The 12,293-nt window shown below is 38.1% G+C and overlaps 2 protein-coding genes across 3 annotated transcripts; one reads left to right on the top strand and one right to left on the bottom strand.

Moving 5' to 3' along the window:
- Positions 1–333: 333 nt before the first annotated feature.
- On the top strand, positions 334–6,821 carry LOC139951683 (uncharacterized). 2 transcript variants are annotated; one of them, XM_071950694.1, is made up of 5 exons: positions 361–456; positions 770–1,086; positions 1,856–3,133; positions 3,498–3,642; positions 4,819–6,821. In XM_071950694.1, exons 2-5 carry the CDS (start codon positions 1,005–1,007, stop codon positions 5,348–5,350), a joined length of 2,037 nt encoding a protein of 678 aa, XP_071806795.1. In that variant the 5' UTR covers positions 361–456; positions 770–1,004; the 3' UTR covers positions 5,351–6,821. The 2 variants fall into 2 exon arrangements, with proteins under 2 accessions (XP_071806796.1, XP_071806795.1); XM_071950695.1 differs by having other exon boundaries at positions 334–1,091.
- A 681-nt stretch (positions 6,822–7,502) lies between these two features.
- Positions 7,503–12,094, bottom strand: LOC139951699 (gamma-secretase subunit PEN-2-like). Its single transcript, XM_071950726.1, has 4 exons — positions 11,931–12,094; positions 11,462–11,573; positions 11,079–11,183; positions 7,503–9,011 (listed from the first exon to the last, which is right to left on the bottom strand). The coding sequence occupies exons 2-4, from the start codon at positions 11,520–11,522 to the stop codon at positions 8,872–8,874; spliced, it is 306 nt and encodes a 101-aa protein (XP_071806827.1). The 5' UTR covers positions 11,523–11,573; positions 11,931–12,094; the 3' UTR covers positions 7,503–8,871.
- Between the last annotated feature and the right edge of the window lie 199 nt (positions 12,095–12,293).

A 12,293-nucleotide genomic window follows, 5' to 3' on the forward strand; every position in this document is an offset into this window, starting at 1 on the left:
AAGAATTGATTCCCATCACAACCAAGAGTTGATGTGGTGATCACGTGAGGTGAACCGGGTCAATGCAGTCCTACTGTTTGATACTCGTCTGCTCATTACAGACGACCTGTAACGACTATTACCCCAGAAATATCGGCTAGTGGCCATAACTTACCAAACAAATTGAAGCCATTTCCACAACCATTTATTAGGGAGGGACCAGTTGAGATGATGGGTGTTCCTTTTTTTCAATTGGGGTTGGGGGCACCTTTGATCTACATGGATGCACTACCTTTAGTACTGCATAGAAAGCACAAACATCAAATGCGTACTGAGTGAAGCCAATTTTCAAAAGCAGCATATGTTTCAGTAACCTATAATGTATACATAGGGTAAAGACCTCCATTTCTAAATAGCACTGTCAAGGGCAATTATTAAGAGTAACATCAGCAGAATCACCAAGACAACTTTGAACAGGTACGTTGGTAATGTTGCGATTGCAATATTATGAGAACACTTTGAACCTGGGAGTGACTTCAACGGCGATATCAGCTCTATAGCTAACAATGCATTAACGTTTACACTACAAATCCACAAGCAAATTGGTAAACAACTGTGGCTGATTTTGTCAGAACAAAACCAGTCCGTTGAACATTCTCAAGTAGACTGCCTTATCAGTCACAGTTAATACAGTTAATATTAAACCATGGAGGTAGACTAACCTAAGTCGTTAATGTTTGCCGTAATAAGCATCTCACATGCAACTTTCGTGATGCTGCTTTTGTCTCAGGGAGACGACATTCTCGCGGGGGAAATTGCTCTCGCACGAGACTGCTGGAGGCGAGTCGAAACAGCAGTAGTCTCACGGCCAAGTAGTCACGATATTACCATCACGTCACGAAATTCGCCGGGAGAGTAGGTACGCGACAAACTTTACGACTTGTCCACAAGTCTATTTTTCAAAAAGAGCTACGTGCAGATAGTGTTCTCACCTCTCACCTCTACACAACGGCTACGCCCACTGGATGGGACCTTCTACCAGACTCTTTACACTAACCGTTGTAGGGTTGCAGCCATTTTCCCTCCTAAAGACTATTGCTCGCTCTGGTATGGTAAGTCTTTGGCTTGAAATTTATAATATATTGATACCGTGGTAATAATAGTTGGGGACGTTAGAAGATGCTTATTTGCGTCAAGACTGCAATTTTTACAAAAAAAAAAAATCGTTCATCGTAGCCGACTGACGCTCTTGGCCCCGGGTGGGCCATGGCAACAGCTGTCGACTAACTGACCCTAAAACAATTCCGTTAAGCCCATTTCTAGCGATGGATGGTGACTTACTGGCCTGTTTAAGTGTACTCTGTATAGATCATGTGATTTTTGCGTTCTTTGTCTTATTATGGAGACGCGTTTCATTATTTACAACTTTGACTCCATTGTTATTGTTTACTCAACGGATATAGACGTTGAAGATGAAAATATTATGGCAGTTGAACTTCCAAACTGTGCAGTCGTTTTTTTTTTTTTTTTTTTTTTTTTTTTTTTTGCTTTTGGGTGTATGCCTAACTACATGTATAGTTTCATCTATAGCGCGAAAAGGACACTCCCGGGTCAGTAGACCCACTGACCCTAATTCTGGATCTTAGGGGGTTCGACCCGTTCCAGGTCAGTCTAACATGGAGAGTGGTTTTAAGTGTAAGCTTAACTGTGATTCTGTCATTTGGACACATCCATAATCATGTTGACACAGACTATTTGTGAAAACTGACCCGGGATGAGTCGGCCACCACGAGATCAAAATCGGGGTCAAATGTTCATCTTTTTCTTTGGTTGCTAAATCTAATTTCTAATTTGTTTTATTTGTATTTTCTACTAGGTAAAATGGCGAGTGCATCTGCGGTACTCAAGGAAATTGGTCAAGACTTTTTGGAATGTGGTATTTGTTTTGAACGGTACACAAATCCCAAAATCCTCAGTTGCGTTCACAGCTTCTGTGAAAAATGTTTGGTTCAATACTATGGCAACGATGTTGTAAAAACTTGTCCAGTGTGTCGGCAAGAGACACGACTACCAGTGCCAGGGGGCATCAGTGGCCTCAAGACCAATGGGTTCATAATAACATTGAGGGAAAAAGTCGAGCTCCAGGAGAAGGTTGCCAAACTATCAGACAAAGCACGACGAACATGTGAATTATGTACTGAGAACGAGTTTACACATCATTGTTTAAACTGCTCTCAGAATATCTGCCAGGGCTGCATGAACATTCACAAGCGAAGCAAATTTTCTGCTGATCACAAAGTTGGAACCTTGGAAGATATTCGCGAGGGAAAGGTTACCCTACCAGAGGTACAGAAGGAGTATACATGTAACACGCACAAGGGTGAGATCAATCGATTCTACTGTGAGACATGTCATGTCTTGATTTGTCACGTTTGCGCTGTTTATAACCATTGCAAACCCGAGCATCAGTACATTGATTGCGCATCAGCTTCTTCCAAATATAAGAGGGGTTTTAAAGTACTATTTCCCACCATTACCAATGAAATCAAACATGTTAAAGAATGTTTAGATCTTGCATGCAAAGCTCAGCAACAATTTGAAAGGAAAGTTACACAAACAGTGCAAGAGGTGAAGAAGGGAGCAGATTGGGCGAGGGACAAAGTGAAAGCCGAAGAAGACCGAATTCTTAAAGAGATCCGGGTCCTAAAGGAGGATCGCAGCACAGCATTTGACGAACAAATAAAAACAATAAAATCTTTGCTTCACAGGAAGCAAGATACACTGACCATCGCAAGAGATGTCACAAACAAAGGCTCAGATAGTGACTTTCTGTCTTTATTTCCAATCATCGACCAAGATTTGTCTTTCTTAAAAAGTAATAAAGTCCCACCTCAGATTGACGCATGTTTCCACTATCAGCGGCTCGATCAGACTGGTTCCATTAAACTAGGCAACCTGGAGATCGGAACTAAGTGGGAGCTGCATCGTGAAGTCAGTCGGCATTGGACGAAGAGGGAGTTGTTTTGTGATATAGCAACTCTGCCAGGTGACAGACTTGCAGTAACTACCGCCATCACCCCACTTTCACATTATGGAAAATTGTTTATCTGCAGGACTGATGGTGAACATGAGAAAACTATTCCAATGAAGGGATGTAAGTGTTCCGATGAAAACATGTTATTTCACTTTCTCAACAGGAGGGCTCTGTCTTGTAAGCTTCGAATATCTTGTGTGAAACAAAGATGCAGTGACGTTTGTAATTACAATCGTTGCGCTAAAGACGTGACTTGGGGGGGGGGGGGGTGTGAGACAAACCAGCATAAAAGAAAAAATGACTCTTCGATAAATGGGCTCTGACATTTTGATGGTCGACATGTCGTCTGCTCCCGACTGCGAGGGCGGTGTGGGTTTGATTGCTGAACGAATCACCAATTGGACTCACGAATTAAAATAGAAAGTCTGCTATATTTTCAAGTAATCACTACAGGGTGTTTATTCTATTTATTTTCTTATGTCAGGTTGTCAAAATGGCATAGCATCTGTTCGCAATGGCTTAATGGCGGCTGATGAGAACGGATGTGTCCATATCTACAGTGAGGATTTCACAACCTCTCAGCTTCATCCAACCCTTGATGGAAAGATAGACGAAAAGAGTAGGAAAAAGTAAAACATAATATTATATTCAATTAATTGCGTTCTCTCAATATAATATAGGTTTTCTCGGTCAAATTCAGAAAATGAGCAGCCAATTTCATTTTCATGCGTTCGAATTAAAGCTGTTTTGCCTCTCCAGTTGTTACTGCGTTTCAAATTCAGAATTCGGCCATTCAATTTCGTTTTGAGTCGGGTCAAATTCCTTTAGCACTCTGTTCAATTTAGCGTATCGTCATTCTTTTTCGTGACACACACGCCTCAAGATGCACCTGTGAATTTGAATGCTGCTTTGATGAATTGTTAAATTGAATGATTATTTTGTTAAATCGAATGACACAACATTACATTTGACTAATCAAAAAACGAAATCAAATAACCATTTTCAGTAGCATTCGATTTCGCGCGAAATAGAATAGCTTGGTGGTTTAATTGGCTGCTCATTTGCCGAAATTGACCGAGAAAACCTATATTATCTTCTTCCCCCTCAAATACTGTTTTTTCCCCTCGAAATCATTTCGTTCCCTTAAAAAAAGTCCTTCCCCCAAAATGCTAATTTGTTTTCCTCGAAATAAACTTTGCTCATTTGATTTCAGCCACGCCCAAACAAACAAACGCTCAGATTGTGGCTTTCTGTCTTTATTTCCAATCATCGACCAAGATTTGACTTTCTTAAAAAGTAATTATGTCCCACCTCAGATTGACGCAAGTGTCCACTATCAGCGGCTCGATCAGACTGGTTCCGGTAAACTAGGCAACCTTGGCAAGCGCCAATACCAGGACGGAAAAGCACATCAATTTAAGTCTGTTTATCTTCTGTCGTGTATTGAATTTAATTGAATTGAAATTACATAAAATAATTCGTTCCTCAAAATAACAATTCGAAGGAACGAATTATTTTTCCGGCTACCGATGCCTTTTTAATTTTCAATTAATATTACGAGATCGCCGTAAAACTAAAACAGCCTGCTAATGTGTCTTTTTGTTTACTTTGTATTGTTTATTTTCGGTGGGGTGTCAGGTTCCATATTGTTGCTTTTTAATTGAATTAAACTTTCATTGTATTGTTTCAAGCAGAGTGAGCAGGGAGACGTTGATATCGAAGCTAAGGAAACATAATTTCGAGGGAATGAAATAAATAATTATTGTTTAACCATCGTATAATTTCTTTTGTAATTGTCTTTTTAGAGGATATCTGAGGATGTTTCACGAGAAGCCTTGGGCAGTTTTCAATGAATACACATGCATTTGTATGAAGAAAGATGGTACTATTCTGGTAGGATATTCCACGGAGAACGTGATAACCTCAATACACCGTCCTGGCGGTAAGCCAATATACACTACCCGTATACCACTGCCGAAGACACCGCGGTTCTTGGCCACTGACTGCAATGACAGAATAGTTGTCAGTTGCGGTATTGACCACCAAGTTATTGTTATCGATGACCAAGGTGCTACCCTAGTCACCATCAAACCCACCATGAATGGTCAGCCTGTTGACTACTGCAGGGGCGTATGCTGCAACGGCTCCGATATCTACGTGGCAGTTACCAACCGTGACCCTGTTTCTGGTCATATCCATCGTTATGATAGTGATGGGAAGTTCATCTCCTGTATTATTCAGGGTCTGAGTTATCCAATGGGAATCACATTCACGGAAGATGGTCGACATCACTTGGCAGTAGCAGGCGTAAAAGATGTGAAAATTTACCAACAATAATTATGTACACTTCGATACCTAACCAGTCGGCAGGCGTTGTTTTTGTTTTAAGCGGTTTCGGAAAAAATTATAGCAGAAACACACTTTTTTTCGTCGAGATTATTAAAAAAGGGGTTTTCGGCAACACTGCAGCCATTTATTTATAGGCCTAATGTTTTCATCCAGATCACCCTTTTAATTGGGGGGTTTCGGCCTTAGCCAAAAAGATATTGTTTCGTCAATATTTTCGTTCTCATTGTTTGAAATTAATATCATCAACCCCAAATAGTAATTAGCCCAAGTTAAAACAAAATGCAAATCATTTGAATTGCAATAAACAAATTAATGTTCTCATTACTTTTAACCACTTCAGCTAAAAAACCTTTTGTTACACAACAGTTTACAATAATAATAAACGGTACTTAATACAGCGCCTCACACAAAGGTCCCGAAGCGCTTTACAAAGAAATAAAAGTCAATGATTAAACAGGTGAGTATTCAGCAGGTGTCCTGGTGAAGACTATAGTAAACCAGGGCAACAGCACCAAAACAAAGAACAATATACATGTACCAAAAGCAGAAATAAACATGAGAAATAAACACAATTAACAGAAAATAACAAGATGCAGAATGTGGTAACTACAAAGATTTTAGCATGTAAAACGTATTTTCGTGACATTGTTATACTCATTTGTCAAAAACTACTACTTGCGCCTGATAGTTTAGCTTGCTTCCATGTTTATTTCGTACACTTTCAGTTTGTAAAATTTATTGTAAGTATTTTGTTGCCTAGGTTTACGGTTTTTGTTTTAAGGGGCTTTGAAGTATTTTTACATTTATAGTAACTATACTCACATAAGCTCATGATGTTCACTTGTTTGTTTGCTTCAGTTTGTAAAATGTTTTTATATAAGTACTTTATTGCCTAGGTTTTGTAGTTTTGTTTTAAGGGACTTTGAAGTATTTGTACATTTTTTTATTGTAACTATACTCACACAACGGATTAAAGGCAGTGGACAATATTTATTAGCATAAAATCTTACTTGGTAACGAGTAATGGGGAGAGGTTGATAGTATAAAACATTGTGAGAAACGGCTCCTTCTGAAGTAACGTAGTTTTCGAGAACGAAGTAATTTTCAACGAATTTGATTTCGAGACTTCAGATTTAGAATTTGAGGTCGCGAAATCAAGCATCTGAAAGCACACAACTTCGTGTGACAATGGTGTTTTTTCTTTCATTTATCTCGCAACTTCGATGACCGATTGAGCTCAAATTTTCACAGGTTTGTTATGTTATGCATGTTGAGATACACCTAGTGAGAAGACTGTTGAGATACACCAAGTCAGAAGACTGGTCTTTGACAATATTACCAATAGTGTCCAGTGTCTCTAAGCTAAAATGTTCACTTGTTTGTTATTTCATGCATTATGGTTGATCATACAACACATGGCTGGAAAGCTCCATGACAAACGGGCCAGAACAATACATCCGTTTCGCCTTTATATAACTCACATCTGTTATCTTCATGTAACTCCTTGTACAATTTTTGACGTACCCTCATACGGTAGTTCTGCCGACTGCCCCCGTCAGATTAACTGACTATGTGATGACAATGAGAACACTTTCACTCACTGAGAAAACGATGTATACTTTCCGATATTTGGTGGCCCAACTCGGAAATTCTTTAATGGAGATTTCCCGCAATGAAACATGAACACTCTCTGTGACTATTACTATTAGTTCTACAAATCCTTGATGATAGCCATAGGGCCTAGTGATTGTTCATGTAGCCCGAAAAGCGGTGCATATTATTTGTTAGTCTTAATAAAATCATTGATCGACTTTGTGTTTAAATGCTGTGCAAATAATGCGCGATTTTGAGCGTTTGTGACTCGCCCTAAAAATAGGCAATTATGTTATTTCTGAAATTCCACCTAAATTGCCTTTTTGTGGTGCTTTTCAAAGGCATTTTTGTTTCTCTAAATCGTTTAACAAAAAGGAATCCTCAAAAAAATTTTTTTTTTTTTAATGTACAGTAAAAAAAAATGGCCTCCGGGTGTCAACCTCCAAAAACCGTAGCGCCCTCTATCTTTGACTAAATACTCCAACATCGCCAATTAAGGCACGTGTTTTAGCCAAGTATCACACGCAATAATACATTAGCCTACAAGTTTAACGTTAATAATTATGTTGCGTTTATTTGTTTACTTTTTAAAGGAACACGTTGCCTTGGATCGGACGAGTTGGTCTATACAAAGCTTTTGTAACCGTTTTTTTTAAATGCATATGGTTGGAAAGATGTTTTAAAAGTAGAATACAATGATCCACACAAATTTGACTCGAAATTGCGTGGTTTTCCTTTTAATGTGCGAACTAACACAGTCGGCCATTTATGGGAGTCAGAAATTTGACTCCCATAAATGGCCGACCGTGTTAGTCGACGAGGTAAAAGGAAAACCGTGCATTGTCAAGGCATGTTTGTGTGGATCATTGTATTCTACTTTTAAAACATCTTCCAACCATATGCATTTTATAAAAAACGATTACAAACGCTTTTCAAAGACCAACTCGACCGATCCAAGGCAACGTGTTCCTTTAATGACATACATGCAGTTACTTGAGTTATACGCTGATGACATTGCACATCTTAACAATTCTTGTCTAATATCAACAAATTAAGCATTACAAAATACATATTTACATTTTATTGTCTAACTGTGTGCAATTGTTATTTGGTTTCACTTCATTTTTTTCAACCATGTTGTTTCAGGAAAAGTGACTTAAGTGGGATCTCAACAACAAAAACTAGCTCTATGAAATGGGAACTGCTGTATATGGTACATATGGCATGTATCCAAACCCCTAAACATGAGACAACCGGTACCCCTACCCTACCCCCTTTCAACAATTCACTGGAGAGCAACAAACCTGGACTCCCTCTCTCCAACCCACCAAAGCCCAGATCCTTGTGGGACAATGAAGAATATGCTATCCGCTGTGGGATGCACCAAACTCCTCACACAACCCGTCCCACCCGCATCTTTACACACCCCAACCCACCCAACTCCTTAGACAACCCACCCAAACCCAGATCTTAAGGAATTCCTTGAGGGATGGATGATGAAGGGTTTGCTATCTGCTGTGGCACCCTAACCCGTCCCACCCAAATCCTTACACAAACCATCACACCCACTTCTATTCACACCCCAACCCGCCCAACTCCTTAGACGACCCACCATAACCCTGATCCTAGGGAATTCCTTGAGGGACGATGAAGAATATATGCTATCCGCTGTGACACCCCAACCCCACCCAACTCCTTAGACAACCCACCCAAACCCAGATCCTAAGGAATACCTTGACGGACGATGAAGAATATATGCTATCCGCTGTGACACCCCAACCCCACCCAACTCCTTAGACAACCCACCCAAACCCAGATCCTAAGGAACACCTTGACGGACGATGAAGAATATATGCTATCCGCTGTGACACCCCAACCCCACCCAACTCCTTAGACAACCCACCCAAACCCAGACCCTAGGGAATTCCTTGAGGGACGATGAAGGAAATGCTATCTGCTGTAGCACCCCACCTGGATCGATTGAGCTGGAACAACGTTATCCAAGTGATCAGAGCGGCCGTCCATATCACGGACCCAATGCACGATCTGATTAAATCTAGAGAAGATAAGGAACGAATGAGATTCATTAAAGAGAAGGTAAACATTTCGTATACACTTTTAAAGTTAATGGCAATACAAACTACTTGTAAGAAAGTATTGTTTGAAGCATTGCAATGCATGGTGTGGAGAAATAGGAACTAGCAATAAATTATAAATTTGCAGGTACACGTACTTGTAAAAAGCCTATGGCAGACTGCAACTATCTAAGAGGTAAATATACTCTTAATCCTAAACAGTGACTGAAGCCTATTCATATGTCACTGTACTGTATAAAAATTGTGCTTTTTAAAACACTATTAAAACTTTACATAATAAACATGCATAACACATAATAATAATAATAATAATAATAATAATAATAATAATAATAATAATGCATTTATAATGTGCCATTTATCTAGTGTACAAGACCCTCTTCTGAGGCACAGAACAAAAAAAAAAAACATATACAACAAAATGGAAATATAGTGTACAATAAAAAATTATATAATGAATAATCTAAGTCAAGACATGTAACAAGCTAAGTGTATGAGGATGTAAATAAATGAGTTTTCAGCAAGTTTTTAAACAATGGAAGAGAACTACAGCGATGTAATTAGGTAAGGCATTCCAAATCCAAAGTTTAGGAGCACAAGCGGAAAAGCCACATATCAGTCGGATAAAAGTAATGGTAAACCATTGCAATAAACAAAGTCAATAACAATTCAAAAACCAGAAAAGAGTAAACATCAATCAAAATGGGTGGAAATAAACAAATGAAATAATAATACATCAAGAAATAATGCAGTGTGTAACAATGACAAATAAATGCAAAGACAAGTAAAATAGTAATATTAAAAACAAATGTGCAATTAAAAATGAAATATTTATATACATGTAGTATGCAGAATAGAAGGCAATAAAAAGCAGTAAAAAAGTTACTTTATGTAATTCATGTAAAGGACTGATACTTCAACAGAGGACATTAAAGGCAGTGGACACTATTAGTAATTACTCAAAATAATTGTTAGCATAAAACCTTTCTTTGTGACGAGTAATGGGGAGAGGTTGATGGTATAAAACATTGTGAGAAACGGCTCCCTCTGTAGTGCCAAAGTTTTCGAGAAAGAAGTCATTTTCAACGAATTTGATTTCGAGACCTCAGATTTAGAACTTGAGGTCTCGAAATTAACCATCTAAACGCGCACAACTTCGTGTGACTAAAAGGTTTCTTTTTTCATTATTATCTCGCAACTTTGATGACCAATTGAGCTTAAATTTTCACAGGTTAGTTTTTTATGCTTATTTTGAAATACACCAACTGTGACGGCTAGTCTTTGACAATTACCAATAGTGTCCACTGCCTTTAATCATTGCTATGGTGCCCTTTGAAAAGGTCATTTGGTGCATGCCCTCTGAAAATATCCAAGGTGCTCTTCACAAAATGTCAATGTGCAAATTTCAATTTGGAAAGCCCCTTCATAAAAGACAACACTTTCCTAGCCCTCACAAGAATATAGTTTCAGGCCTTAATGTAAACGCATGTCACCGAGGAAGAGCCCTTGGTGTAAAGACTCAAGTTTTGGTAGGTGAGTCGTCAAGAGTATGGGGTGGAATCCCTGTCCTGACACTGTTTGTCCTTGAGCCAGACACCTTACCAGGGGTACATTGGTACCTGCAATAATGAGAGGGTTCATATGACTGGTTTTCCTTGGTGCACTACATACGTATATATGTACAGTACTTGGCAGCACAGATTGTATGTAGTTTAAGGAATTTATGTCTCAGTGACAAGAAGTAATAACGTTCAAAGCCCAATGCTCAAACATCATTACAGGAAAAAGATTCATTAATAAAAATATTAATAAATAGAGATTTGTATAGCGCAAATTTCACCCATAAATCAATAAGTGCATTACAACACGTATTCTAAACTTTTATAAAAAACTTTTTAGATAACAAGTACTGAAAAATTACAACCTACATGTACATGTACTTAAAAATGTACATACACGCACAATGACATAAAAGAAAAATTAAAAAAGAAAAGTCTTCACTTAAAATTATCAATAAAATGGCTTACATTTTTTCATTTGTTTCTGCTCATCGAATGCTGGTCTTATAAACGCTTCCTTGAAGAACCAGACAAAGTTGATGAACCACAAGAAAGGCAGCAAGAAGAAACCACCTGAAGAATAAAGAAAGGATGTCACAGTCAAGCTGATGTTTATTTAACTGAAACTGTAAAATTGTCGGGGGGGGGGGGGGGGGGGGCAGAGGAGGGGTACACAATTTTTTTCTAGGGGGCCCAGGCTTCTTTAAGTACAATTCTTCATTCATTAAAACAGAAACCAAATACAAAGTTCCTTGTTCATGTTGTTAATCTAAATTTGATTTGTGTTCTTTTGTCATGATGACTGGGCCCTTCCCTTGTCGATTTTCAACTAACACAATTTCAGCATTTACCGATGTAATATTTGCGACACAACCCCAACTTGTCGACATCTGAAAGCTTCTCCAGATTCATTGCTGACTTGTTGTATATAAAGATGAAGCCACGAAACACAGTCTCGAGGACCTGATGGGAAATGGGGAAAAAAAATTAAAATTACCAAATTACATCATTCATTGTGTGGTGTGATTTCATTTATTAAATCATTATAATAATAATTTAAATTATTTCCCAAACAAAAATGATATAATTATTCCTTTTTCTTTTTGTGAAAATTGGTGAAAAGGTGGTGGTCGTGGATTTTATTTCTTATTTTTGTCCGGATTCTCTTTTTTTGGCGGGGGGGGGGGGGGCTAAGTTTTTTACACACACACTGTAGGCGCTATAATAGTGTATATCATCAGTGGGAATTCCATCAGTGTTCATTGATTTGAGTGAAGATTGAACATGTTGAAATTGAAATGAATAATTGTAAAAACTCACCAAAACAAATACTGAGGAAACTTGTGTTTATTTGCGGATTTCTAGCTAACCCCGAGTATTATTCGTAGAGCTCATTTACTACACTACAGTCTCATTGCTATCACAATAATAAGGAAAGAACTAGAAACAAATAACCGACACTAGTTCAGAAACCGGAACTGGAAATAAATTTTGTCATCACAACTTTGTTATCTTTTATAACAATTTAATTATAATTTAGTAATTTAAAAGAAGAATTATCTTTTTAAAAACCATATTAGTGTTAAAATATTTATTTCAGTAATGAATAAGTCAAATTATTAATAAAACTATATCACAATATAAAACAAAGTTTACAGTATAATGAACGTGGATATTACTGTC

Source organism: Asterias amurensis, chromosome 19 (assembly GCF_032118995.1).
Source record: "Asterias amurensis chromosome 19, ASM3211899v1".
Classification (NCBI taxonomy): Eukaryota; Metazoa; Echinodermata; class Asteroidea; order Forcipulatida; family Asteriidae; genus Asterias; species Asterias amurensis.